Below are 26,457 nucleotides of genomic sequence, written 5' to 3'. Positions count from 1 at the left end.
GACACCATGGAGCCCAGTAACCTCATCGCCGAGTGCAGAGACACCCGACGGCTCTGTAGACAACTGTACACCCTCAACTGCAAGGCAGAGATCTTTTCCCCGTCACAAAGATCCTTTGCTGTCCGGAGTCCAATAAGGCTCCGAGGTGCAGAATCCGCTGAGACGGGATCAGGGTGGACTTCTGCCAGTTTATTAACCAGCCATGCCGTTGCAGTACCGCAATGGTCAGGTCCAAGTGGCGTAGAAGGAGCTCCGGAGATCCTGCCACTAAGAGAAGGTCGTCCAAGTACGGCAACATGCAGACTCCCTGCAGCCGCAGGGAAGCCGCCATGACCGCCATCACCTTGGTGAAAACACGTGGTGCTGTCACCAGGCCAAAAGGTAACACCCGGAACTGAAAGTGGTCGCTGCGGATTGCAAACCTGAGGAACTGCTGATGACGTAAAAGAATAGGGACATGCAGGTAAGCGTCCTGTATGTCCAATGACACCATATAGTCCCCAGGTTCCAGCGCCAGAATGATGGACCATAGGGTCTCCATCCGAAACTTTGGAACCCACAAAGACTTGTTGAGAGCTTGAGGTTGAGTATCGGACGAAACGACCCCATTGGGTTTCTGCACCAAAAAAAGATTGGAATAGAAACCCTGGCCCTTCTGGGAGAATGGAACAGGCACTATAACTCCAGCCTGGAGCATTGTGTGCAAGACCTTCCGCAGTTCCGTGGCTTTGTTCCGGTCTGATGGCAGACCCGTGGTGAAGAATCGAGACGGGGGTCTGTGCCGGAAGGAGAGGGCATACCCGTGGGAGACCACCTCGAGAACCCAAGTGTCTGTCGTGGTGATCGACCAACACCGGGCGAACTGCAGCAGTCGGCCTCCCACTTTGGGATCCCCCAAAGGGAGGCCCGGACCATCAGGCCGCAGGTTTGTCATCTGGCTTAGGGGCCGGACGTCTGGTACTCCAGGCCTGCTTCCGGGGCTTGGCCGATTTTTTTGGGGGCCAGCCTGTCGGGGAAAAGACTGTGCTTTAGGCCTACCCTGGGCCCTATAAGGCCGAAAGGACGACGTACCTGAACCGAAAGGACTGCAGCAATGGGAGACATGCCCGATTTGGCTGCCGCCAGTGTGGCTACAATTTTGTCCAGGTCCGGGACCAAATAGAACTTCTCCATTAAAAGGCAACGCTTCGAAGCCCTTTTTGGAATCAGCGTCCGCCTTCCAAGATCGCAAACATAAGGTGCGACGAGCAGCTACAGCTGCCGAAGAAAACGAGACGCCAGGGTACTAATATCCAAGGCCGCTTTGTTGATATAAGTGGCTGAATCCCGGAGATTTGCCGATCAACTCCGTCTGTTCAATCACTAAAGCTGTGCAGACTGCCCAAATAAGTCCAGGAATATACACCTTGGACCTAGCGTCCGTCTCTTTAGTACGGAGAGGTTCCTGGTCCGAAAGATCCAGAATCTCCCCATCATCAGACGTCACGTCGTCATCCTCATAAGGAGCAGACAGAGACGCCACCGGCCGCTTATGTGGCCGTAACACAGACTCCCCTTGTAACACATCCGACAAGTGCTGTACAGAACTAGTCAGGGAATTAACCCACGCAGGCTCCTGAGAGACCTGGGGAGGGGAAATAGGGAGAGTGTGGGGTACCATCAATTGTCTCGGGAAATCCTGCATGGGTGTCGACACCACTGATTCCTGGACAGTCCCATCTGTGAGAACGCAGGCTGCAGAGCTAACTGGCCCACCAGGGTTGTAAGCGCCTTAGCAAACAAGCCCAGGGCGGCTCCTGCACTGGTACTGTGACAGTAATTGGCCGCGCCAATAAAATAACACTGCTGGCATAGCCCCTCTGCGCTAAACCCCCCTCCACTATAGGTACTTTACACGTAGTACACTGAAGCTGGAGAGGAAAGTCACTCTCAGACATGATGGTAAGTATGTGACCCCTCTCACCAATACTTGCTAGTATAGCAAGAGACCACCCTGCAAGCACCGCACTGCAAGGGCTTTAGCAGAAAGAACAGGGGACAGTGATAAAGCTGACAGTAAGAAATTAAAAGTACAGGCAGCAGCGCTAGCACAGTCACATACAATGCACAGAAAAACGAATTCCTGTACTATCAGCGCTGATACTCCACCACACAGACACAGAGTCTGGTAGGACACAGCGCTGCATACACAGACCTGACCACAGCGGAGGAGAGGTATGCGGGGGGACCCAGACCACGATGCCACCGATCAGCAGCTTCCAGCAGCGTTCACCATGCTTCCATAAAGATGGCCACCAAGGAGCAGAGAGGAGGCCGGCCTGGGGGAGGAGCGCTGCCACAGGGCCAGTCGGCATGTGCAGAGAGGGCTGTGTGCAGCGGGGGAGGCGCCGGCTGTGAGACAGGGAAGGCGCGCTCCCCTGGCATGCATTTAACCCCATGGGACGCCGCAGCGCTACCGCTCTGCCGCGGTCCGCTGTCCCAGGGGGTAGTGGAAGCGCAGGTTAATACCTGGCTCCACGCTGCAGCCAGTCCCCAGGGAGCCCCCTGCCTGGGAACTTAGGGCCATGTTCAGCAGGGTCCCACCGCGGGACCCCTGCTGCTTACCTGTAATCCCCCTTAAATCCGGCCATGGCCCAGAACATCTGGGGTCACCGCTAGCTGTGACCCCAGATGCTTACCAGCATCCCCGGATCGGTACCGGTGTTCTGGTACCGGCGGGGGTGTAGGGAAGACAGCATGGACGTCAGTACTGACAGTCCATGCTGTACTTCCACATGTGCAGCCACAGCTGCAAAGAAGAAAACTTCAGGGGCTCTTCTAAGCCCCCTCTAGCAGGTGCATCCTACTCCGGCCGGGCACCACACGAAACTGAGATGCCTTGGCTCGGGGGCAGGTTATAGGAGGGGGACCCTAGTGCATCCTGGGAGGCTGAAAACGTAACTCTATGGTGCCCGATGCCTGACGTCATCACCTATACCCCAAGGTATCCTGTGGATACCCTATGGACCCTGAAGTAGAAATTATAATATACAGAATTAAACTCACATTTACTACTACACTGATGCATTATCTGCTCAGCGACATGTGGGAAGGTGCCGCACTCTCCTCCTCACCCAGGCAGGGAACATGACAGCAGGGCCACAACTAGGGGGGGCTGGAGGTGTGCTTGCATCAGGTGCCGGATTAGGGGCCCATAGCCCCTGCATTCGACGGCACCGCTGCACACTCTGCCAGCCTGGCGCCGCAGGGAGACTCCATTTGCCAGACACCCACTGGGGTTTTATTCCCAGCGGGCGCCGGTTCCTTCCCTGCAGCGCAGTGGTAGCCGGAGGCTCCCCCCACGGGCACTATGGGAGAGACGTTATGATGTCTCTCCCATAGTTACGAGAAGCAGCCTTGCGGATCAGATGGCGAGGACGCAGGAGCGGGGTTTGAGGTAAGATTTGTTTGTTTGGTTTTTCCTGTGTAAGCAGCACTAGAGGGAGCATTACTATGGGGGCATTACTATATGGGCACTACTACAGGGGCATTACCTCAAGGCACATTACTATAGGGGCACTACTACAGGGAACATTACTATAGGGGCACTGCTGCAGGGGGCACTGCTACAGGGGGCATTACTATAGGGGCGCTGCTGCAGGGGGCACTACTACAGGGGGCATTACTATATGGGCACTACTACAGGGGCATTACCTCAAGGCGCATTACTATAGGGGCACTACTACAGGGGGCATTATTATAGGGGCACTACTACAGGGGGCATTACTATAGGGGCACTGCTGCAGGGGGCACTACTACAGGGGGCATTACTATAGGGGTGCTACTGCAGCGGGCACTACTACAGGGGGCATTACTATAGGGGCGCTGCTGCAGGGGGCACTACTACAGGGGGCATTACTATAGGGGCGCTGCTGCAGCGGGCACTGCTGCAGGGGAAATTACTAAAGGGGCACTACTACAGGGGCATTACTATAGGGGCACTGCTGCAGGGGGGGCATTATGTGTAAAGGGCATTACAATATGTGGCATTATGTATACAGGGCATTACAATATGTAGCATTATGAGTAAATGGGCATTACAATATGTGGCATTATGAGTAAATGGGCATTGCAATATGTGGCATTATGTGTAAATGGGCATAACAATATGTGGCATTATGTGTAAATGGGCATTACAATATGCAGTATTATGTGTAAATGGGCATTACAATATGTGGCATTATGTGAAAATGGGCATTACAATATGTGGCATTATGTGTAAATGGGCATTACAAAATGTGGCATAATGTGTAAATGGGCATTACAATATGTGGCATTATGTGTAAATGGGCATTACAATATGTGGCATTATGTGTAAATGGGCATTACAATATGTGGTATTATTTGTAATTTGAATAAAATCATTTGGACATTTGATGGTTTTATTTTAGGAACCTTAACTAATATTTTTAAGGGAAGGATATTAAAGTTATGTCAGAAAAGGCCATCTTATGATGGGCGGGGGGGGGGGGGGGGGGGCGCCAAATTACTGTCTGCCGGGTAACAAAAGTCCTAGTTTCAGCCCTGATGACAGTCACACCTGAACTCATGTTAGGGGGCTGCAGCAATCGACACTGAGCCTGGTTTCTCATAGTGACAGCTTGCCTGATGCTGAAGCGATATCACTGACCACCTCCCCCCCAAACAAGACTATACTACACAGCAGGGCCCCGATTCAAAGTAACACATAGGCCCCCCATTCATAGTATGCCACACATTAGGACCCCCAATTTATAGTAAGACAAAGAGTAGGGCCCCCATTCATGGTTTGCCACACATTAGGGCTCCCATTTATAGTATGCCACACCGTAGTTGTGTTCCCCATGCCACACAGTAGTATTGCCCCTTATTACATGGAATACAAATGGAGAAGGATAGGAATCTGCAAATTAAATCTCCCTGTCTCCTATTAAGCAATGATATTTGTAAGTTCCTTTAAAGCTCAAAGCCTGTTCAATAATAAAGGGGAAAAGGGTACAGTCAAGACAGACAGCTAAAGTACACAGTTGGAAGGCATTGCAAGGGTTAACATAACACCACTCTGCAAGTGTGTGTATTATTACCTCCAGTCTTGTTATCTCTCTGTGCTCCAATGGAAGTCACCTCACATGCTGTGCTGCTCCGATCAGAAGTTGCTGGCAGAGGTGTCTGCTATGAGTGCAGGGCTGCGTGGGGGAGGAAGAAGCTCATGCAGAAGAAAGCTCTATTCCACATCCACACACTGAGAGGTGGGCCGGACTGTTAGAGAACTGGGCCGATGATGTCATGAAGGGGCGTGGCTTAACACGTTTCACTTCTCCTATGCTTTTCCTTCAAAACAAAACTGCTGCTTCTCGGCTGAATCGGCCCCACTGGCCATCGGCCCTTCTGGCAATTGCCAGAGCTGCCCGATGACCAGTCCGGCCCTATCCATTGCTATAATTATACATCTATAGTCTTCAGTGAATGCGCTGTTTCTAGTTTAAAGATTGTAGTGCTATACTTAAATGTTTCCATATAGAAACTATGGTCAGGGAAGAAAAGCTGAACATGCTCATACAATTAAGTTTCACTTTTACCTTTATGAGTATTTTATTAGGACCTTACACAAAAGCAGAACCTACAGTTTGTTGTATTCATCATACACTTTGTGAAATCACAGCAACAAATGGAGATACCAATTTGTAAGTTTGTGATTAAGTATAGGGCTGAATATTGAGATGGTTTTACTACTTAATTTAGTAACCACTTAGGGAAGGAATTCACAGTAACTTTGGTTATTAGTCTTAGATATCTTTAATGCATTCATAGTTTGCTCCGCGACAACTATTTATACATAAATGTAGGCAATTTACAAGAAAACACACAAAAAACAGTAAACAACAGCACTGTGTACCACCTATAGTCTACATTAAAAATAAAAAATAAAAATGGAAAATAGAATGCAATACAAAAATTGTGCCAGAAATGAAAAATGTTAATGTTAAATAATAAATCATGAAAGATACTTGAATAAAAATACAAATTTAATAATTTTAATTGTACACATTTTGATTCAAGTATCTTTCATGATTTATTATTTAAAATTAACATTTTTTATATCTGGCACAATTTTTGTATTGCATTCTATTTTAAATTTTTATTTTTTATTTTTAATGTAGGCTATAGGTGGTACATAGCACTATTGTTTACTGTTTTTTGTGTGTTTCATTTTGGTTTGCAACCTTAAACAGCTGCGTGTAGACACCTATCAATAACATCAAGCATTCTTAGTGTTCCACTTTTCAGCACCATTTTTTATAGATTTCTGTTTAATTTACAAGAAAAGTAGAGATGTGCGCTGAGCTCCGTGTTTCAAAAACCCAAAATTCATATTTGAAATCCAAATTCCCTAACAGTTGGGAGATCAAAACCGCAATTTAGGAGATTAGAAACTCAATTCGGATCTACTCGGATTCACGAAATTCGGGTGGATTTGGATTTCTGGAGAACCAAACATCTCTAAAGAAAAGCAATAATTATTAATGTTGACATATAGCTAGACAAAAGAAAATAACTGAAATCTTAGTGTGGGAATCTCATTACACAGACAGACATACAATTAATGGTCTACATGAGATCTGTGATATTTTACTATAGGGCAAAATGGTTAATTCTTCTTTAAATATTGTACAAGTCAAAAAGGATAAACTAAATAAAAGAGAGTTTTATATAACATTTTCTGTAAAAAATAACCCAATGGGGATCTATGTACTAAGCCTGAGAGAGAGATAAAATGGAAGGAGATAAAGTACCAACCAATCAACTCCTAACTGTCATTTCTCAAACATAGGGGTCAATCCTATTAGGTGTAAATTTCGAGGTGTAAGTTGCTATTTTCACTTAAAATTCACATAGCGAATTCATTTTGCAATCCAATTAGCAACTCGCACTGAATCAGTCAGACTGATTTGCAACTTTCCACTTGCACCTCCCTGAGGGTGAGAGATGGAAAGGAAAATCTTTTTTTTAAGGTTAAAATGTCAAAACACTGTGCTGCACCCCTTGGACACCCCCCTAATGACCAATTAGGCAATTGGAAGTTAGGAAATAGCTTAATTAGTCCAATAGTTACATGTTATTTATTTTTTTATTGTTTTTAAATTGTACTCAAATTACCCCAAAATCAACTTTTTTGTTAGTTTAGGCACCCCAAATTTAATTACAATCATTATTTAGTTGAAAAATAATAGTTTTTATAATTTCTTTTTCAATTTTTCAAAGTTCCCTCAAAGTACCCCAAAATCACCCTTTTTCCTACTTTTTTTTTCATTTTTCGTTTAAATCGTTTGAGAGTAAACGAAAAAAGTTTTTTTTTATAATTTTCTTGCATTTAACCCCATACAAATCAACCATTTGACACCATTTAAAAACCTACGGTACCTTCCTAATACCCGCAAACAGCCTTCTATATGGTCCTGCTAACAAAATTATCAATTTTAGAGGGTCTAGGATGGTCTCATTACATTTTCAGGCATTTCTTGCAAATCTCATTTGGCAGTCAAAAAAGAACGCGTTTCGCTGCAAAGTGTGTGAGCTTCAAGAAACAAACTCGCAACTTGCCATTCGCATCTAAGTATTTCTACTCAGCCCACAGTCTTTAAAGTGCCAGTTAGGAGCTGATTGGTATTCTATAAAGGAATGTTTAAAGTCTCTTTAATATGAGATTCATTTTACAATCAAATTGGTTTTATAAGATGGTTTATTGTATTCCTGAAAGCCTTCTTAACATCCCTGTTTCTAAAGGTGTAAATGAATGGATTACTCATTGGTGTGAATGCTGTGTACATAAAAGCAAGATATTTGTCATAATGGCTTCCCTTAGGCTTGGCATACACTAAGATGGCTGTTCCATAAAATAGGATGGCTACGATGAGATGAGATGAACATGTAGAAAACGCTTTCTGTTTTCCTTCTTGACTCTTGATTTTTGAAACCGTCATTATTATGTGGATGTATAATCCTATAATTAAGTTAAAAGGAAGTATAACATTGATTGCAGTGGCTGCTACTGTTGATATGTTGCTAATAAAGACATCGGAACATGCCAAGTTCTGCAGTGGAGCCAAGTCACAGAAGAAGTGGTCTATCATATTAGGACCACAGAATTCCAGACTTGCTGTGATGATGATTGGTACTAAAATAATAGAAAATCCTATAACCCATGGTAAAAGAGCCAATTTAATACAAAACGAAGGTGTCATTATAGCTGGGTAGTGTAAAGGATTATTAATAGCCAGATGTCTGTCAAAGACCATTACTACAAGAAGATAGCATTCAGTAACACCCAAGGAAAGGAATACATACATTTGAGTGAAGCATTCATTGAAATAAATAATATTATTAGCTGAAATCAGATTGGCTAAAAGTTTTGGGATAATGACAGAAACAAACATTATTTCTAACACAGAGAATACACTAATAAAAAAATACATTACTCTATGAAGAGAAGGTTCTACTCTAATAAGTACAATGATAGCAATGTTCCCCATGATACATATAATGTAGGTCAGTAGGAAAACAAAGATAAGTAGATTTTGTAACTGGTACAAATCAGCAAAAGCCAACAAAATAAAATATTTGACCACAGTTTTGTTCGTTTCCACCATTGTGCTGGCAAAACAGATTTCTGGGAGAAAGACGGTCAAATTCCAAAAATCTAATGTAACAAATAAACATGAATTAAATATCATGATATGTGCCTTATATATACAATAATTTCATAAATCGATATGCATATATACTGTAGATATGGTTTAGTTTACACTGAAGCATTGGATGTATAAAATGTTTCCTAAAACAACATGAGAGAAAAACTTTGCATTATATTCCTAATGTGGTATTTTGGTTTGCTAAGAACATGAATATCGCTAGTAGTGCCTTTATATATGAACACATTGGATGATTAGTGGTGTGGGGCAGAAAATGTTATCAGTTTATCATAAATTGAAAGACATAGTTGGTGGGAATCCTCAGGGTGATCCTGTTTCCTTCCACACACCAAAAACATACCGGTAGGTTAAGTGGTCACTGAAACAAAAATAAAAAAATTAACCCTAGAGTCTCCATTTGATAGGGAATATACTGTAGACTGTAAGCTCCAATGGGGAAGGGACTGATGTGAATGACTAAAATATTCTTTGTACAGTGCTGCATAATCTGTGTCCTATATATCAATAGCTGATAATAAATCAATCTTTTATCACATTCATGCACGTTAAATGAATGGATCACAATCACTAGGCAGTGCCATTACAATTACATGAGCATTGCAATAATATATTACAGATTAGTCAGGAGAGCCAACACACACTCACCTGGAAACCTGACAATAAGGATCACTATAAACATCTTTACATTCTAACGAGCCAAACTAGTATAGGGGATACATTTTTACATGTAAAGCAGTGATGTATTGTCATTTTATTGTGGTGCTTTCTTTTATTATATATATATATATTTATATATATATATATATACACACACTGAGTGTGTGTGTTTGTATATATACAGTCAGGTGAATAAATATTGGGACATTGACAGAATTTTCATATTTTGGCCTCTATTCACCACCACAATGGCTTTGAAATGAAACAAACAAGATGTGCTTTAACTGCAGACTTTCAGATTTAATTTGAGGGTAATTACATCCAAATCAGGTGAACGGTGTAGGAATTACAACGGTTTCTATATGTACCTCCCACTTTTTAAGGGGCCAAAAGTAATGGGACAAACTAAACAATCCTAAATCTAACTTTCACTTTTTAATACTTTGTTGCAAATCCTTTGCAGGCAATTACAGCCTGAAGTCTGGAACGCATAGACATCACCAGACGCTGGGTTTCATCCCTGGTGATGCTCTGCCAGGCCTCTACTGCAAATGTCTTCAGTTCCTGCTTGTTCTTGGGGCATTTTCCCTTCAGTTTTGTCTTCATCAAGTGAAATGCATGCTCAATCGGATTCAGGTCAGGGGATTGACTTGGCCATTGCATAACATTCCACTTTTTAGCCTTAAAAAAACTCTTTGGTTGCTTTTGCAGTATGCTGCGGGTCTTTGTCCATCTGCACTGTGAAGCACCGTCCAATGAGTTCTGAAGCATTTGACTGAATATGAACATATAATATTGCCCGAAACACTTCAGAATTCATTCTGCTGCTTTTGTCAGCAGTCACATCATCAATAAATACAAAGGAACCAGTTCCATTGGCAGCCATACATGCCCACGCCATGATACTACCACCACCATGCTTCACTGAAGAGGTGGTATGTTTTGGATCATGAGCAGTTCCTTTCCTTCTCCATACTCTTCTCTTCCCATCACTCTGGTACAAGTTGATCTTTGTCTCATCTGTCCATAGGATGTTGTTCCAGAACTGTAATGGCTTTTTTAGATGTTGTTTGGCAAACTCTAATCTGGTCTTCCTGTTTTTGTGGCTCACCAATGGTTTACATCTTGTGGTGAACCCTCTATATTCACTCTTGTGAAGTCTTCTCTTGATTGTTGACTTTGACACATATACATCTACCTCCTGGAGAGTGTTCTTGATTTGGCCAACTGTTGTGAAGGGGTTTTTCTTCACCAGGGAAATTCTTCTGTCATCCACCACAGTTGTTTTCCATGGTCTTCCGGGTCTTTTGATGTTGCTGAGCTCTCCGGTGCGTTCTTTCTTTTTAAGAATGTTCCAAACAGTTGATTTGGCCACACCTAATGTTTTTGCTATCTCTCTGATGGGTTTGTTTTGATTTTTCAGCCTAATGATGGCTTGCTTCACTGATAGTGACAGCTCTTTGGATCTCATCTTGAGAGTCGACAGCAACTGATTCCAAATGCAAATGTCACACCTAGAATCAACTCCAGACCTTTTACCTGCATAATTGATAATGAAATAATGAGGGAATAGCCCACACCTGTCCATGAAATAGCATTTGAGTTGATAGTCCCATTACTTTTGGCCCCTTAAAAAGTGGGAGGCACATATAGAAACCGTTGTAATTCCAACACCGTTCACCTGATTTGGATGTAATTACCCTCAAATTAAATCTGAAAGTCTGCAGTTAAAGCACATCTTGTTTGTTTCATTTCAAAGCCATTGTGGTGGTGAATAGAGGCCAAAATATGAAAATTCTGTCAATGTCCCAATATTTATGCACCTGACTGTATATATATATATATATATATATATATATACAAATACACACACACATATATATATATATATATAAATACACATATACATTTCTGCTAATATTGTATGTGTTACACAATGCTTATCACCACTATGCAGCTTAAATTCAGGAACTGTACAGCATCTACTCATTTTGATATAGTGGACACTAACACTGTGTACATGTATTTATTAGCAACCTGAAAGAAGTACTTCATATTTAGTATAACTAATTAGTTGGTCTTACCTAAGATAAAGGGCTTAACCACATGCTAATTAAAGTTGAGTATTGCATTATATACAGTATATGGTTTCTTATGAGCTTGTTCCCACACATGTGTTTTAATGATTTAATGTGTTCTACTGAGCAATAGACTCAACTGGTTAAACTGCAATGTATTAAAAGTTTGTGGAAAACATGTTAAAGATACATCACTAAAACACATTACAGGTTGAGTCTCCCATATCCATATATTCCGAAATACGGAATATTTTTAGCATGACTGAGATAGTGAAACCTTTGTTTTTTGATGGTTCAATGTACAAAAACTTTGTTTAAGGCACACAATTATTAAAAATATTGTATAAAATAGCCTTCAGGCAGTATGTATTAGGTGTATATGAAACATAAATGAATTTCATGTATGTACACAAACTTTTTTGATGCACAAATTTATTAAAAATAATGTATAAAATGACCTACAGGCTATGTGTATAAGGTCACGGTGTATATAAAACATAAATGCAATTTGTGTTTAGATTTGGGTCCCATTCCCAAGATAATTCATTATGGTGTGCAAATATTCTAAAATACGTAATATTCCGATATCCAAATTCCCCTGGTCCAAAGCATTTTGGATATGGGAGACTCAACCTGTATTTGTAATACATTTTTATGGCATGTATTTGGATCCAGTTTTGGAACTTACTGACTTTGAAATTTGTACCATTTTAACCACATATGGGAACTGATTTGTTCCCCATTGCAAAGCACTATGGAATATGTTATGAGTGATTGGTAATAATAGTTAGGACTGTTATGCACATTCCCAAATATAAATTTGCAAATCTAGATGTTTGTTTAAACCCATACTTCTTGTAATAAGCAGTTTTATGGTAATTACATTTAATATATATTATATATTTAATAAATATTTTAAATAAATATTTTAAGTAATCTGTCCAATGTCTGGTTAATTGTATCTCCCCTATGCTTTATTGTTTCAGTTGCAAACAGTTTTTGTTTAAGCTGTGACAACAGACTAGTGTAAATAGCAACTTGCTTTGCTTTCTATGGAGCAAAAAAAACAGTCTACTTATTGATCACCCATAAAACAATGGACTTGTTTCAATCAGTTAAAGTTGCTCTCTGCAAACAAACTAAATTTACATTTTATTAATTACTTAGTTAACATTAATTTTGATGTAATTATATGTACACCTTTACGTTAAGAGAAATCTGAAGGATCTTTTTTTTCACACGTTATAGTATTGCATAAATAATCACATTTGGTTTTTTTTGTTTGTAATTTTTTGCAGAAAAATGTCCTTGTCTAAAATATTCTAGAAGAAACTTATACTTACTATACATTTTAGTTTTTAGGTTCTATTATTTATACCTTAGAAGAGAGGATTTGAAAATAATGAATCAAAGCAGATTATTTTGTGAATCCAGCAATGGCAGTGTTAGAGTTATAATGTTACTTGCATGGCCCTTTATTATAATGTATGTAATGAAACATTTTACACATGGGATTATTAAAAAAAAAGAAAAAAAAAGAACTTAATTATAAACAGTCCTAACAAGGTCCTTAGTGGTTTTACATTTTCTCTGCCACTCTAACACCACCTTATTATAATGATAGTTATGCAGATTAACAAACACTTTTCCTTGCTATCAATCATACTGTACATATCTGACAGTATGGGGCATATTTATTAATTGTCAGGACATATTCTTGATAAATACAATTTCTTATCACTGCTTATAGTAGCAGTAAAAAATAAAAAATTGGTGGGATGTATTAATATTCACATGCAGGAATGGAGACTTGGATAGGAGCCTACCCCTTCGATGTTTTAGGAAAAAAGTTATTGCTAATGCCGTCACTTTACTTCTGAGTTTGGGAATTGTCTATGCTACTGCTCATGCCTCATCATACCATGCATGTACCAGAAGCCATTTCTGGGAAAGGAGCTTATGCACCCCTCTCCCTGTAACTGTTGTAATGTGTAGCCCACAGACCACAATGGCATATGCCATCTGAAGATGGTGTTACAGTAGTTACAAGGGTCAAGCTCCAGAAGTTGTTAAATTTGGCATTTTAGCATCCCCTATAGAAACTTATGGGGCTGCTTTTGCAGTAAAAAAAACTGGAACCACAGCAGACATGTCTGATCTCTACTGCGGTAACAAGACGCATCCCAAAGGAAAGTGTGAATCACCTCCATAATGGAGTCAGCAAAGTCAGGTACAGATAGAGGGCCAACTTCTTGTTCAGAGTATCCCATATATCCAAGGTAAATTTGACTAATGGGATGGCATATGCTGGGGATGATTAGAAGATTCGAGGAAGTCATGGTAAGGATTGAACGTCTTGACCTGTACCAATGAGTGTTTAATATTGACCCATTTTTCCCCTGCCCACAACCTATTTTCCACAAGAGGACATGACTTAGTCACTTGGTAGTACGTCTCAGAGGTGAGAAGTCCCAGACCTCCATTAGTTGAGGACATTGTTAGCCATGCTCTCTTATTTCTTGGTTTATTTCCCTGCCAGACAAACTTACCACAAAGAGTCTGAATGGAGTATTTGCAGTTCCTGGAAAAGATTTAGGAGGAAAATTGGTTGGGAGGATGATATCAACAGCACATTGTTAGTGAACTGTGAGATTTTAAAGGGGTTATCAACAATTGAAACTCATTAGATATTCTTGTTACTATAAGTAGCTGCAAATGGCTCCATACAAAAAGTGTAAATTAATGCTAACTGGAGACACCCCTGTCATGTCCCATTACTCAATACAAATATGGGGCAACAGAGGCCATTGTTAGAGATGGAGAAGCAAGGTTTGAAGTACAAAGCTCAAATAGCCTGTAGAAATTGCCCATAAAAGCCATAACTATGTAGGGAACTAAACTTAGTTTTATTGAGATGAGAGATCAAATCGATTGAGCAACAAGTATTATCCGACACCTGTCTTGTGGGTACAAAACCAACTTGGTTTGGGTCTATTAGCCAAAGCCGAAAGGAGTTAAACTGAATCACAAGGACCTTGGCAAGTAATTTAATTTCTGAATTTGATAAGAAAATAGGTCTGCGGTTATGGCAGAGCTTTGGATCTCTATTAGGTTTGGGTATAGCAAAATAAAAATAGGTTTGTGTAGTGTTTTTGTGAAATGTACCACCATCTATTAAAAGTCATCACTAAATGGGGCAACAGGAACATGGAGAAAGATAATATATCTGCTGCCCTTGTCCATATGCAAGGCAGAGAGTGGGAATGGCTCCGAAAAGCAAATCAGGATCACCACCCCATGTTTCCTAGAAGAATTTGGGAGTCAAAAACCATAGGGAACCTGCAAAAGGTCAGAGAAGGGTGACCACCCCTCTTGAAATAAGTCTTGATCTGCAGTGCTGACAAGGAGTGGGTATACATTGATGACAATGTAACTCCTGGTCTGACTCCAAGCGAACCTGGAGCAGCATGAGTCAGCAGCGAAGGCCCCCAGGAAATTAGGAGCTGCCTGCAATGGATTAGGATTAGGAGGGGTGTAAAGATTCCACATCAGCTAAAGTTGATCTATGCAAGCAAATTAAATTTACATAATAGTAATTAGTTACTTAGCATTAATGATTAAGACATTATATATAAAACTTTACATTAAGAGAAATATAATTTTTTTTTTGCACACCTGTTATAGTATTGTATACATGATCAAATGAGTGTCCTTTGCTTGTCCTTGATTAAAATATTCTAGAAGAAACTTGAAGGTAATATACATTTTAGTATCAGGTTCTAGTTATTTACCTTAGAAGAGAGGATTGGAAAATAAATCAGACAAGCAAATTATTTTGTGAATCCGGCATTGGCAATGTTAGAGGAGTAACCTTATTTACACTGCCCTTTACATAATGTGAAAAAATTCACACATGGGATAATTTTTAAAAAATGTTCTTTAGATTATTCTCATTAATATCATTATCCATCCACTTTGGAACTTAATTATAAACAGCTATTAATAATAGCTTATAATAATGATAGTTATGTAGGTTAACAAATACTTTTCTTGCTATCACTCATACCCTACATATCTGACAGTACGGGGCATATTTATTTAGCCATCAACAAGAATACAGTATATAATACAATTTTACTGAAGCTGCTTGTTTTAAAGACCTTAGTATCACATATGAAATAATTAGTACACCCTTGGATCTTTTAAATGTGTCAGTAACTAATGAATACACCTGTGCACCAACTAGGAGAACTAGAAAATATGCAGTGTTGGGGGTACACTATATACTATATACACTATAGACCACATTATGGTTATTTATTAATACTGTATAATATACACTAATCAGTGCATAATGAGAACAATGTGTATATATATATATATATATGTCCAGGCCTGGTGTTAGGTTCTTATGCTGCTCCCCTAGACTTCAGGAATTGATCCAATGCTCTGGAATTTTGGCCACATCTAAACTAAAAACATTCCACTCAGGCATGATGGCCCTTACTGCTGCATCTAATGACTTACTGACATTGATGGCCCTGTTTATGTCAGAATTATGACATACACTGCATTTTGTATGACACATATTAAAGCTGGTTAAGTGTTGATTATGCCTTCTTTGTAGACTGTCCACACTCATTCTAAAATCAAACATTTGGAAACCCCTCTCTAGAAATCCTGTGTTTGTCCCTCATATAATTTTACAGCTTTGCATGAAAAGTACTGTACCTCACCTCAAATACTTAGTAATTAGTTATTACAGAAATATTGATTTGTAGAATGTTGTTCTTTTTAAGCCCTTTATTGCTGATATTTATTTTCACCACATGACAAGCCTATTTTGGAACATTTTTGGATGGTCACATTCCAAAATCAATACTTTTTTTTAATAATCTCTAAAGGATATGCAGAAAAATGGTTGCTGAAAGCCATATTGTTGGCTGATTTTATAAATGTATAAAGCATCATATAATGGTCAAGACATTAGAAGGGATAGTTATGTTGAAATCTATATGTATATACATGGCACAAGGTGTTCTCAAAAGAAAGAACTCAAGGACAGGAAAGAGGGCCTGATTCAGACCCGCTCACATGCGCTATGCGCTCATGAGCGGGTCGATGTTTGGCCACTGCACATGCGCACACCGTAGCGGCTCTGACGTGCGCATGCGCGAGACCCAGCTAGCGAAGAGTGCTCCATTGCTCCAGGTCTTGCACCAAAAGGGGGCGGCTGTCGATGTTGATTGACAGCTCGTCCCATTTTGGAGGCGGGCAGGGAGGGTGGCTGGCCAAACAGAGGCGTTCCCAATGGAACGCCTGCTGTTTGGGGGTGGCCCCACTGACATCACGAGTGATGTCAGTGGTGAGCTTCTGGCTCTATTAAGAGCCAGAAGCTCACTGGGACTTGTGGGAACGAGACCCTACTGCAAGGGTCTCATCGTAAGCCCCGATGGTCGCGATGGTTGAGATCATCGCGACCATCACCTGGCTGCATGCAATAGCTGTGGGTGGTCACCCACAGCTATGCGAGCTGCCAGGAGGCCACACAAAATGTAAAAAATGCCCTGATTCAGAGCGTCCGGCTCTGAATCAGGCCCAGAGTTCACTTTTTAATCCTAACTCAATAGTGTCTTATTGATTCTAGATATGTTACCAGACATTACTAATCCTGAATAAACATGGCGGTACCTTCAGTTAAGCTAAGTACATGCCATAAAATTGTCAAGTATTGATGGGATGTCCAACAATCATAATTGAGACAACAATGCCCCCTACTGTATATTCTTTCCTCTTTCTTTTACTTATATTTCCTAACATGACCTTTAAACTTGTTAAATGCTTATGCATGGGGTTTCCTTCCTATATAAGATGTAACCTGTCAGTATACAGTTAGCCTATTGCTCAATGTACGAGATCCCAGCTTCAAGGTGTTGGAGGAGGCTCCTGGGAATGAAGCCATCTAAGTTTTAAGTAGATCTGACATGCAAGTTAAGTATTTTTCCTTTTACTTGGTAATAAATGTCTTTTTAACATATACAAAGCGACTGACGAAGTTGTGGGTGCCTTCCAAAACGAAACGCATTTAGAACCCCTGGATTATCCATTGGATTGGAGACACTGATGGGAGGTTCCGGACCAGTGCTTTTCTACTTTATTCCAGCCACGGATATCGTTGTCATTTGACTAGGTGGCCAAGCCAAAACGGATCACATAAGTAGGCTGGTAATATACCAACATTATTTGCTGGACAATTACTGGACAATTTTCCGGATTGCCCAGGTATCTCATTCCATATATGAATGTTGCTATTGACTATTATTCCTAACTTCATGGATTATGGATCGAAATAGACTGAGACAATAACAATTTTTTAACTCAGGAGCAGACTATCACTGTTTTTTATTATTCAGAAGTTGATTTTATGTAGAAATTTATGCTGCAATTTTTTATTAATAAATGTTTATCTTATGTGAACCAAGCCGTATAAGTTTATGTATAGGAGAGCCACGATTTTTTTCCATATACCATTCAGTATTTAGTGAATGTGCAATAATAACATGGTTTAAATATTAATCTTTATAGACAATTGAATATATTTGTCTATTATCAGTCTATTACTGTTCACACTCTTTTCTCTCTCTTATCTTTATTTGGAGCTGACATACTCCTCTTGAACCAGCTGCTTCAGACAGCGCCATTCCATTCTCCCATCTATTTTTTCTCATCTTTTTAAATATATTTGTTTGTGTGGCTTGATTAACTCTTTGTATCCAAGAATCGTATTCTCATTCCACTGAGAACAATTTCTGGAACATTTTTGGCTGGTCACATTCCAAAATCAATAGTAGTAAACTTTTCTCTGAAGTATCCACACAAACCATACTTTTTTTTAAATAATCTCTTTATTTATAACCACAATAACCAATGTTACAGATACAGTACAAGGAAAAGACACAGTTAACTGTTACATAAGGAGAATGGTAAATGTGTAGGCGCATTATACACAAGTGACCAGATACTACACAAAAAAATTAAATAAAAAGGAAGAATGATATTTGTTGTTGGATTATACTTATTTGAAAGGGGAAATATGGCATTTCTACTGATATTCCTCCTTTAAATTTTCATGAAGTATTTCAACATAAAGTGAAGTATATATCTATATATATATATCTATATATGTATATATATATATATATATATACATATACATATACACATATCCAAAATGAAGGTGCACTCACCAGTCTTATCACTGAATCAGCAGGAATAGTTTATGCAGAAAACATCAGCCCATAGTGTCAACATTGATAAAAGTCCCAAAGGGGACTGAAACATTGAAGCTATGGACTGATGTTTTCTGAATAAACTACTGCTGATTCAATGATAAGACTGGTGAGTGCACCTTCATTTTGGATATGTGTTGTAGCTCATGAGCTTGCATGGGTTGCTACGGGATTGGTATGAAATACCGCCGGCCGCCTGACCGGCGGTTTGATTCCTGTCAGCGGCAGCCTGACAGCAGCAGAGTGCGATGCAGCGGAAGCCAAACAGCGCTGGAAATCCTGATCGTGGATAGGTAAGTATTTACTAACCTAACCCCCCTAACCCTAACCCTCCTTAGGGGTGCCTAACCCTAACTTCCCCCCCAAGTGCCTAACCCTAATCCCCCCTCTAAGTGCCTAACCCTAACCACCCCCTTCCCCGCTACCTAAACCTAAGTCCCCTGGGGGGTGCCTAACCCTAAGTCCCCCCCGGGGGTGCCTAACCCTAACCCTCCCTCCCCCTAGCCTAACCCTAACCCTCCCGTGGGGGTGCCTAACCCTAAGTCCCCCCCGGGAGCCCTAAACCTAACCCTCCCCCCCGTGGCTGTCCGCTCACGGCACCCGGCATCACTACGATCGTGATGCCGGGCGCAGGTCTCCCGGCGTCAGGGAAATGCGGGCGTCTACATCTAGACACCCGGCATTTCACCCTTGCCGTGATAAGACAGTCGGGAAGCTGGTTGCCGGTATTTAGGCAGTCGGCTTTCCGATTGCCTCCCGTTGCTACCCCAGCACTGAACTGTGGATTATGTGAGTGTGGACTCTCAATTGGATATATATATATATATATATATATATGGTAAGCTCCAGCAGACGCAAGCAAGAGACCAGCACACCACCATAGCAATGAAAAATGTCTTTTAGTAGAATAGCATTATAACAGCATCATCCTCAGGTAAGAAAAACATCCATATGTCACATATCTGGTAGAGGCATGTATACTTAACAGCAGCCCTGTGACATCATGCATTGTGTAAAGAGTGCCCCTGGCCCGACGGCCATTTTGGTGTGATCCACCATCATCAAGAGCATAAGCAAAGTAATTGATGACAACAGTTAAATAGGGAGAATGGTGCCAACAATAAACCCAAAACTGATCACTCATCTGTGTGATGCCTTGTTATTGCCAGGACCAGCATCACAAAAGTGCCTCTCCATTGAGACACATACTTCTGGTCTAACCGGTGGGGACGCATCACTGCCCACCCCTCACCACGTCATCAGCAGTGTCCACAATCATGCCATCAGCTGACCACATGGGGATGGCAGGGAAGAGTTACCATGGTACTAGCAACAACATCTGATGTAATCAACATCAACGGTGCCGCACAGCACCGTCGCTACATCGGCTGATCACAAGTTGCCATAGTAACAGAATACCTCTGGCTATAAACACAAACTGTCAGCAGAGAAAGAAGTTTTGTGATCAATACAGTGTCTATCTGGCACCAATCATACCCACAATTGACAACATGAAAGGGGAAATGGATATACCAGACTAAGCATAAACAAGCAAGTTATATACAAGAATAGTTGACATGATAATAAAAAATAATCATAGAAAAAACACAAATAGAAATTATATGTCCAAAATCAACAAAATTCTTAAACAATAAGAAAAATAAAAAATGATGATAATGAAAAAGCAGCCCTAAATACAATCAGAAAAAAAGTGTGAAAATCACACTCTCCTAAGTTCAGTGTCAATGGATGATTAATGTCCACTTCATCATAAAAAAACATTGTATAATAGATCTTCATTAAGGCCATCTGGGCTCAAAGTTCCCAAATTGTAAATATATTTGCTCTCCTTTTGCAACAATTTTTTGCCCCAATCCCCCCTCTTTTGAGCGGTCTGATTGTTCCAGAGCATAAACCAAAAATCATTAATACAATGTCCATGTTCTACAAAATGTCTCGTTACTGGTGGTGTGCTTTGGTCTACTAAGGTCAATGCCTTCTTAATCGAAGAGCGATGCATCACTATACGTTCTTTTAACATGCGTGTCATTTTCCCAACATATAATTTCTGACAGGGGCACATAATCAAATACACAATGAATTTGCTCTCACATGTCATCCGATGGTGAAGTCGATATATGCGGCCATTCACAGAATGTACAAAATTGTCTCCAGTTAGAAGATAATGACAATTAACACACCTGCCACAGCGGAAAGAGCCAGGTCTTAGAGTTAACCAATTTTCTGTGATTGCCACAGGGCTCACATCTGCATTAGTTATATGGTCTCTAAGATTGCTGCTACATTTGTAAGCAAAGAGGGTTTATTCCGACAAGAGTCCTTCAACACCGGATCTGTACTAATCACATGCCAGTGTTTTAAAATTGATTCTCTCATCCTATGTGAGGATATTGAATATGTAGTTGGAAACACCATGCAATCCAATTTTGAATTGGCCTTTGCAGAGTGAAGAAGGGTTTCCCTATCTAACCCTAGATATCTTTGGATTGCTCCATCCACTTCCTTTTGACAATAGCCTCGTTGAATAAAGTCCTCACCCATTTTTTTGAGTGCCACTGGCAGCTTATTACTGTCAGAGGTGATTCGAGTCACCCTCAGTAGCTGAGAAAACAGTAAGCCCCATTTAAGGGGTCTAGGATGAAAGCTTTCTGTGAGCAAAATCGTATTAAGATCTGTTAGTTTCTTAAAAATTTCAGTTTCAAAACAATCATTATGGATAGGTATGGCCACATCCAAAAAACTGATTGTATGTGGGCTGCTGCTGTAATTGACCCTAATGGTGCTGGTCAAATTATTCACAAAAGAAACAAATTCAAGCAAAGCTGTTTCATCACCAGTCCAAACGAAAAAAATGTCATCAATAAAACATGTGTAAAGTGCAATATACTGTGAAAATAATCTATTGCTTAAAATATGTGATAACTCAAAAATGTGCATGTATAAATTAGCATAACTAGGTACCATGTTTGACCCCATAGCGGTAACTTGCAACTGTAAATAAAATGAATTTTCAAATAAAAAATAATTTTTGTGCAAAATAATGTCAATCAACAGAAGTAAAAATTTAATTGGTGGTCCTGTATAGCTATGATTGTCAGATATCATCTTCCTAATAGCTACTAAGCCTTCCTCATAATTAATGTTCATATATAAACTGACAATGTCCATCGTCACCAATAAGCAACCATAAGGTGGAGCTCCAAAACTCTTAAGTTTTTCCAAAAAGTCTGTTGAATCTTTCAAGATACATAAAAAATTGTGTACCACCGGCTGAAGAAAAAAATCTACATATTGAGAAAGTGTTTGGCATAAAGACCACTGGGAAGAGATCATAGGTCTACCCGGGGGTTTAGCCAAGGATTTGTGCACTTTCGGGAGGATATAAAGTAAGGGAATAACTGGACATTTCTGTGAAAGGAATTTAGCTGTCTGCTCTTCAATCCAGTTATTGGAGAGGCCCATATTAATTATGGAATCAGTTTCTCGTTTAAAGGCAGAAGTGGGATCAAACATCAATTTTTTATAACAAGAGGGATCAGACAGCTGCCTATTGACCTCCTCTAAATAATCACTTCTATCCATCACCACTGTTCCCCCGCCTTTATCGGTGGGACGGATGATGATGGAAATATTCTCCTTGAGGTCTTTGATGGCCTGCCCCTCTTCCCTGGACATATTATGAAAAGACATTTTCTATTTTTTCATAAAAGGAATGATATGTTGTCTTACCAACCTCATAAAGGTGTCAATAGATGGGTTGATACTGGGGGGATCAACTGTACTAGGAACATGAAAGTAACCCCTCTTATATTGATCATTAGGGTTTTTGAAAAAAAATCTTTTAATTTAAGTTGCCTGTAAAATTTATAGAGTTCAACCTCACAGTCGAATGATCTCTATGTGTATGTTTGCACAAAAGAGAGGCCCTTCGAAAGGACTGTCATCTCAGTTGGAGTCAAGGTATACTTAGAAATGTTATAAACGGTTATCTCCTTCTGCCCCTCTGTACCACTTCCTTTACCGGGTCTATTCCTCTTTCTGCCCCTTCTACACTTCCTTTTTTGTTGCTGGTTCTGGGCCCTGTACCTCCCTTCAAAAAATTTTGTTGATTCCTGGGCCCTGATTGGTCAGAGTCTGATGTCTAAAGCTGGCCACACACTAGACCAACTTACATCCAACCAGCTAACTTGTTGATTGGTTGGAATGAAAATCTGGTAACATATGGGAGTAAATGATGATCAGCTATTTGCTCCGAAATGCCAGAAAACAGATGAAAATGGTTGTCAGACAAGTCTGTTAAATGTTTGATCTAAACAATTAGTTAAAAAAACTGAAATTGTAAATTTTCCTGCATTTGGGAGCAAATTGCTGATTGTCATTTGCTTTCTTACCTTACCAGATTTTCATTCCAACCAATCAACTAGTTGGCTGGTTGGACAGATAATCTTTAGATGTGTGGCCAACTTTACAGCCAATATCTGTGTATGACCTCTCAACCCTCCTTTTTGTTCCCTGACCAGGGTTCCACTGGCATTTACCACCCAGGAAGAAAACCCAGGGATACGCTATTAAATCTTTATAATCCTCCTTCACCTTTTTGTACTTATATTTTTTTAAAAGCAAGTAAATCAGTTTAAAAATATATATCAAGTTTTAATCCAGAAAAAATAAATAAGAGCAAAGGTGACTTTATATAAGGCTGCACGGAACAGTAATCTCTAATCAACTGAAGATGGAGGGAGGCAAAAAAAGACAGGAATATCGAGAAGGGGATGAAGTTATTTTACCCACAGCCGGCATCTGAAATCCCAGCGCAGGAAAGCCACTACCCGGCCAGAAGTCTGGCGCCAGAATACAAACAGTAGTGGAGATGCCAATGCCAGAATCCTGACAGCCAGGATGCCAATCGTAAGTATATACGGGAGGGGGAGGGTTTGGTTTAGGCATCACGGGGGGTGGGGGGGTTAGGGTTATGCTGGGGGGGGAGGTTAGGGTAAGGTACCCCCAGGGGTGGGCTAGGGTTAGGCACCACTGGGGGGGTTTAGAGTTAGGCACTAATGGACAAGAGTTACAAAGTCCAAAGGGTAACACAAGGTTCACCCCTACTGGATATTACACCAGAACATTTCAGTCCCCCACACTATTACATTTATACAGGGTGTGTGTCTTTCAAGCAGGACTCTGGAATTTCCTATGAACACATTGGTTTAGTGTGCACACTGTTTAAACCTATGGGCAGGTACGCCTATTACATGGCCATATATATATATATATATATATATGAACTATTTACTATTTTACTAATTGTAATTGATATTCTGTATTGCAATGTTTTAGCTATTATTAAATGATATTTTCATTAAATAAGCTGCATATAAGGAACTTCAAATTTTTTATATATCCATACCCACTGAGCACTGTTTTTTATCTTTCTTATGTTACTTCCTTTATTATGAGTCTAAAATTCTTCATTTAACAGCTGCTACTTGGCAAGCGCCACTCACCCCCCATTTTTTCATAAATTAACTACGCAATGATTTCAATCCTGCCATAGTTACCGCCGCTGCTTCTACTCCTGCTGCTCCATTACTAAACTTCCAAGATATGCACTCATCAAGCACTGCTCTTATAAGGGGAGCTGGGAGCAGAGGCGTCACCTACCTGGGTGACACCCGGTGCAGCTGGACTGAGTTCTTTTGCACGCCATAGGCGTGCGCTCCTAAAAGGGGGTGTGGCTATGTGGGAAGGGGTTTATGGCCATGTCCCACAAAGCCACACCGCCTTGTGTTCCAATCTTGGGGGCATTACCGCCTCCTGTTCCCTGGACACAGTGGGCTTCCCCAGCACTCCTGCAGCTACTGGGGCAGCCCACAATCTCTCCCTGCCTCTCTCCGTGTCCTGGCTTCATGGTGACACCATCTGATAGGTGGTGATGCCAAAATATCAGAGCAGCTCTACTATTTTGGTGTCACCCCCTTCGGATGGTGTCACCCAGTGCGACCCCCTAACCCTAATCCACCTTTCCCGCAGCCTAACCCTAACCACCCCCTGCAGCCTAACCCTCCCCCTAGAGCCTAACCCTTATCCCTAAACCTAATCCTCTCCCATACCATAATAGTTACCATTGAGAAGCCAGCAGTTGGGATTCTGGAGCCATGATTATGACTGCTGTCGGGATTCCGTCATCGGGATTATGACCCACCGGGGTGCCGACTACCACCCATCATGAACCATATCTTAATATACATTAAACATATCGTAATGCAGATTTATTTTGCACACTACTTAGAATTGCACATATCTTAAATCTAGAACTCAAAATAAACATGTACATTATATGAGCAATTTGTTCAGCATGCATTCTCCATATATGCTGTAGACACAAATGTATCTTAGTATAAAGATTTTCCACTTTTATGATTTGTTGATATCTTGGAGGAATTTGTGTGAAAGTGATCAGTGATGTAACAATGTTTGAACCATTTTATGAGGCATCATCATAATCATCTTTCCTTTATCTACCATCTTGTCTTGTCATTTTCTTCTGATTGTCAGGTATTATGGTCATGAATTAATGTGCACTGTACCTCTAAGTGCAGAGTGTGAATCTGGGGACTCAAGTCATACAAGTGTTTAGAATAACCAGGGGTTAAGAGACAGAGAGAAAGTCACCCAAGAGCTAATCAATAAAAGCCAAACAACAAGCACCCTGCCACCAATAGCCTACTAATTGGGAACCCTTCCCACAGACCCAGCAGCCATGGATGCATGTGACACTACAGGACCCAGTGACAGAGTTTCCAATACTGCTGCTGTCCATGCTGCAGCCTGGCCTCATAGTAATTGTGCTGCCCCTCCTGGACTTTCAATGATATCATGTGTTGCCAGAAGTAGGGAACTGCATGCGCTGTCTCCTTGGTAATGGCTGTGACCTGGGTGTCTCCTGTCAGGCCAGGGAAAGTATGGAGGCCCGAGGGAGAGCAGGATTGGCAACTGAGAGGAATAGCGCTACTCCCTGGGATAAACTACCACACTTATGGGGAAACAGATTAACTTTGCCACTTTCAGGGTGAATGCAATGGCACAGATAAGCCAAGCTAGGTGACTGTAAGCAAACTGTACTTTCTTGAACTTTGAACTTGTCTGTTGAGGAAGCCTTGGTGAGCTCTCTGGCCCCTGCTGCTCTTAGTAGAAGATGCCCCATCCAAATACCACAACCAGGTTATTAACACCAATACATCTGTGCCAGCAATGATATAGAGGGCATCAAGACAAGTACCCCATGGACAATGTATGCCAAAACCTGTCACTAATGGTGACAAAATACCCCATTACCCCACATCCAGACATTAAGTTATCCCTCACCTCATCAAGATACTCAGGTACACTTGCCACTAGAGGCAGGTGCATATACATGATGAGGAAAGGTACACAGTACCAGTGTATGGGGTTCCTACCCTGGGCCCCCTCTCTCAGAGGGCACCCACTGTCCACCACTAACAAGATCACCGATCTGCAGCCACAGAAAACCATCACACTCTCATTGCCCTAGTCTGGAGGGCCCCCACAAATCTTCAGCATAGGGGCCCACACAGTCTGTAATCTGTCTTTGACAGATAATGCAGGCAACGGAGAACCAAGGATGAAGACTAAGATTGGTAGCCTGGCTTCAAAAACAGGATT

General features: G+C 41.0%; 1 protein-coding gene across 1 annotated transcript; it reads right to left on the bottom strand.

The window, feature by feature from the left end:
• Positions 1–7,736: 7,736 nt before the first annotated feature.
• LOC148481297 (olfactory receptor 10A4-like) lies at positions 7,737–8,666 on the bottom strand. Its single transcript, XM_088453752.1, has one exon. The coding sequence runs from the start codon at positions 8,664–8,666 to the stop codon at positions 7,737–7,739; it is 930 nt and encodes a 309-aa protein (XP_088309878.1).
• Between the last annotated feature and the right edge of the window lie 17,791 nt (positions 8,667–26,457).

Source organism: Taudactylus pleione, unplaced genomic scaffold (assembly GCF_031769625.1).
Source record: "Taudactylus pleione unplaced genomic scaffold, aTauple2 ptg000587l, whole genome shotgun sequence".
Classification (NCBI taxonomy): Eukaryota; Metazoa; Chordata; class Amphibia; order Anura; family Myobatrachidae; genus Taudactylus; species Taudactylus pleione.
This window is presented reverse-complemented; position numbering and strand designations above follow the sequence as displayed.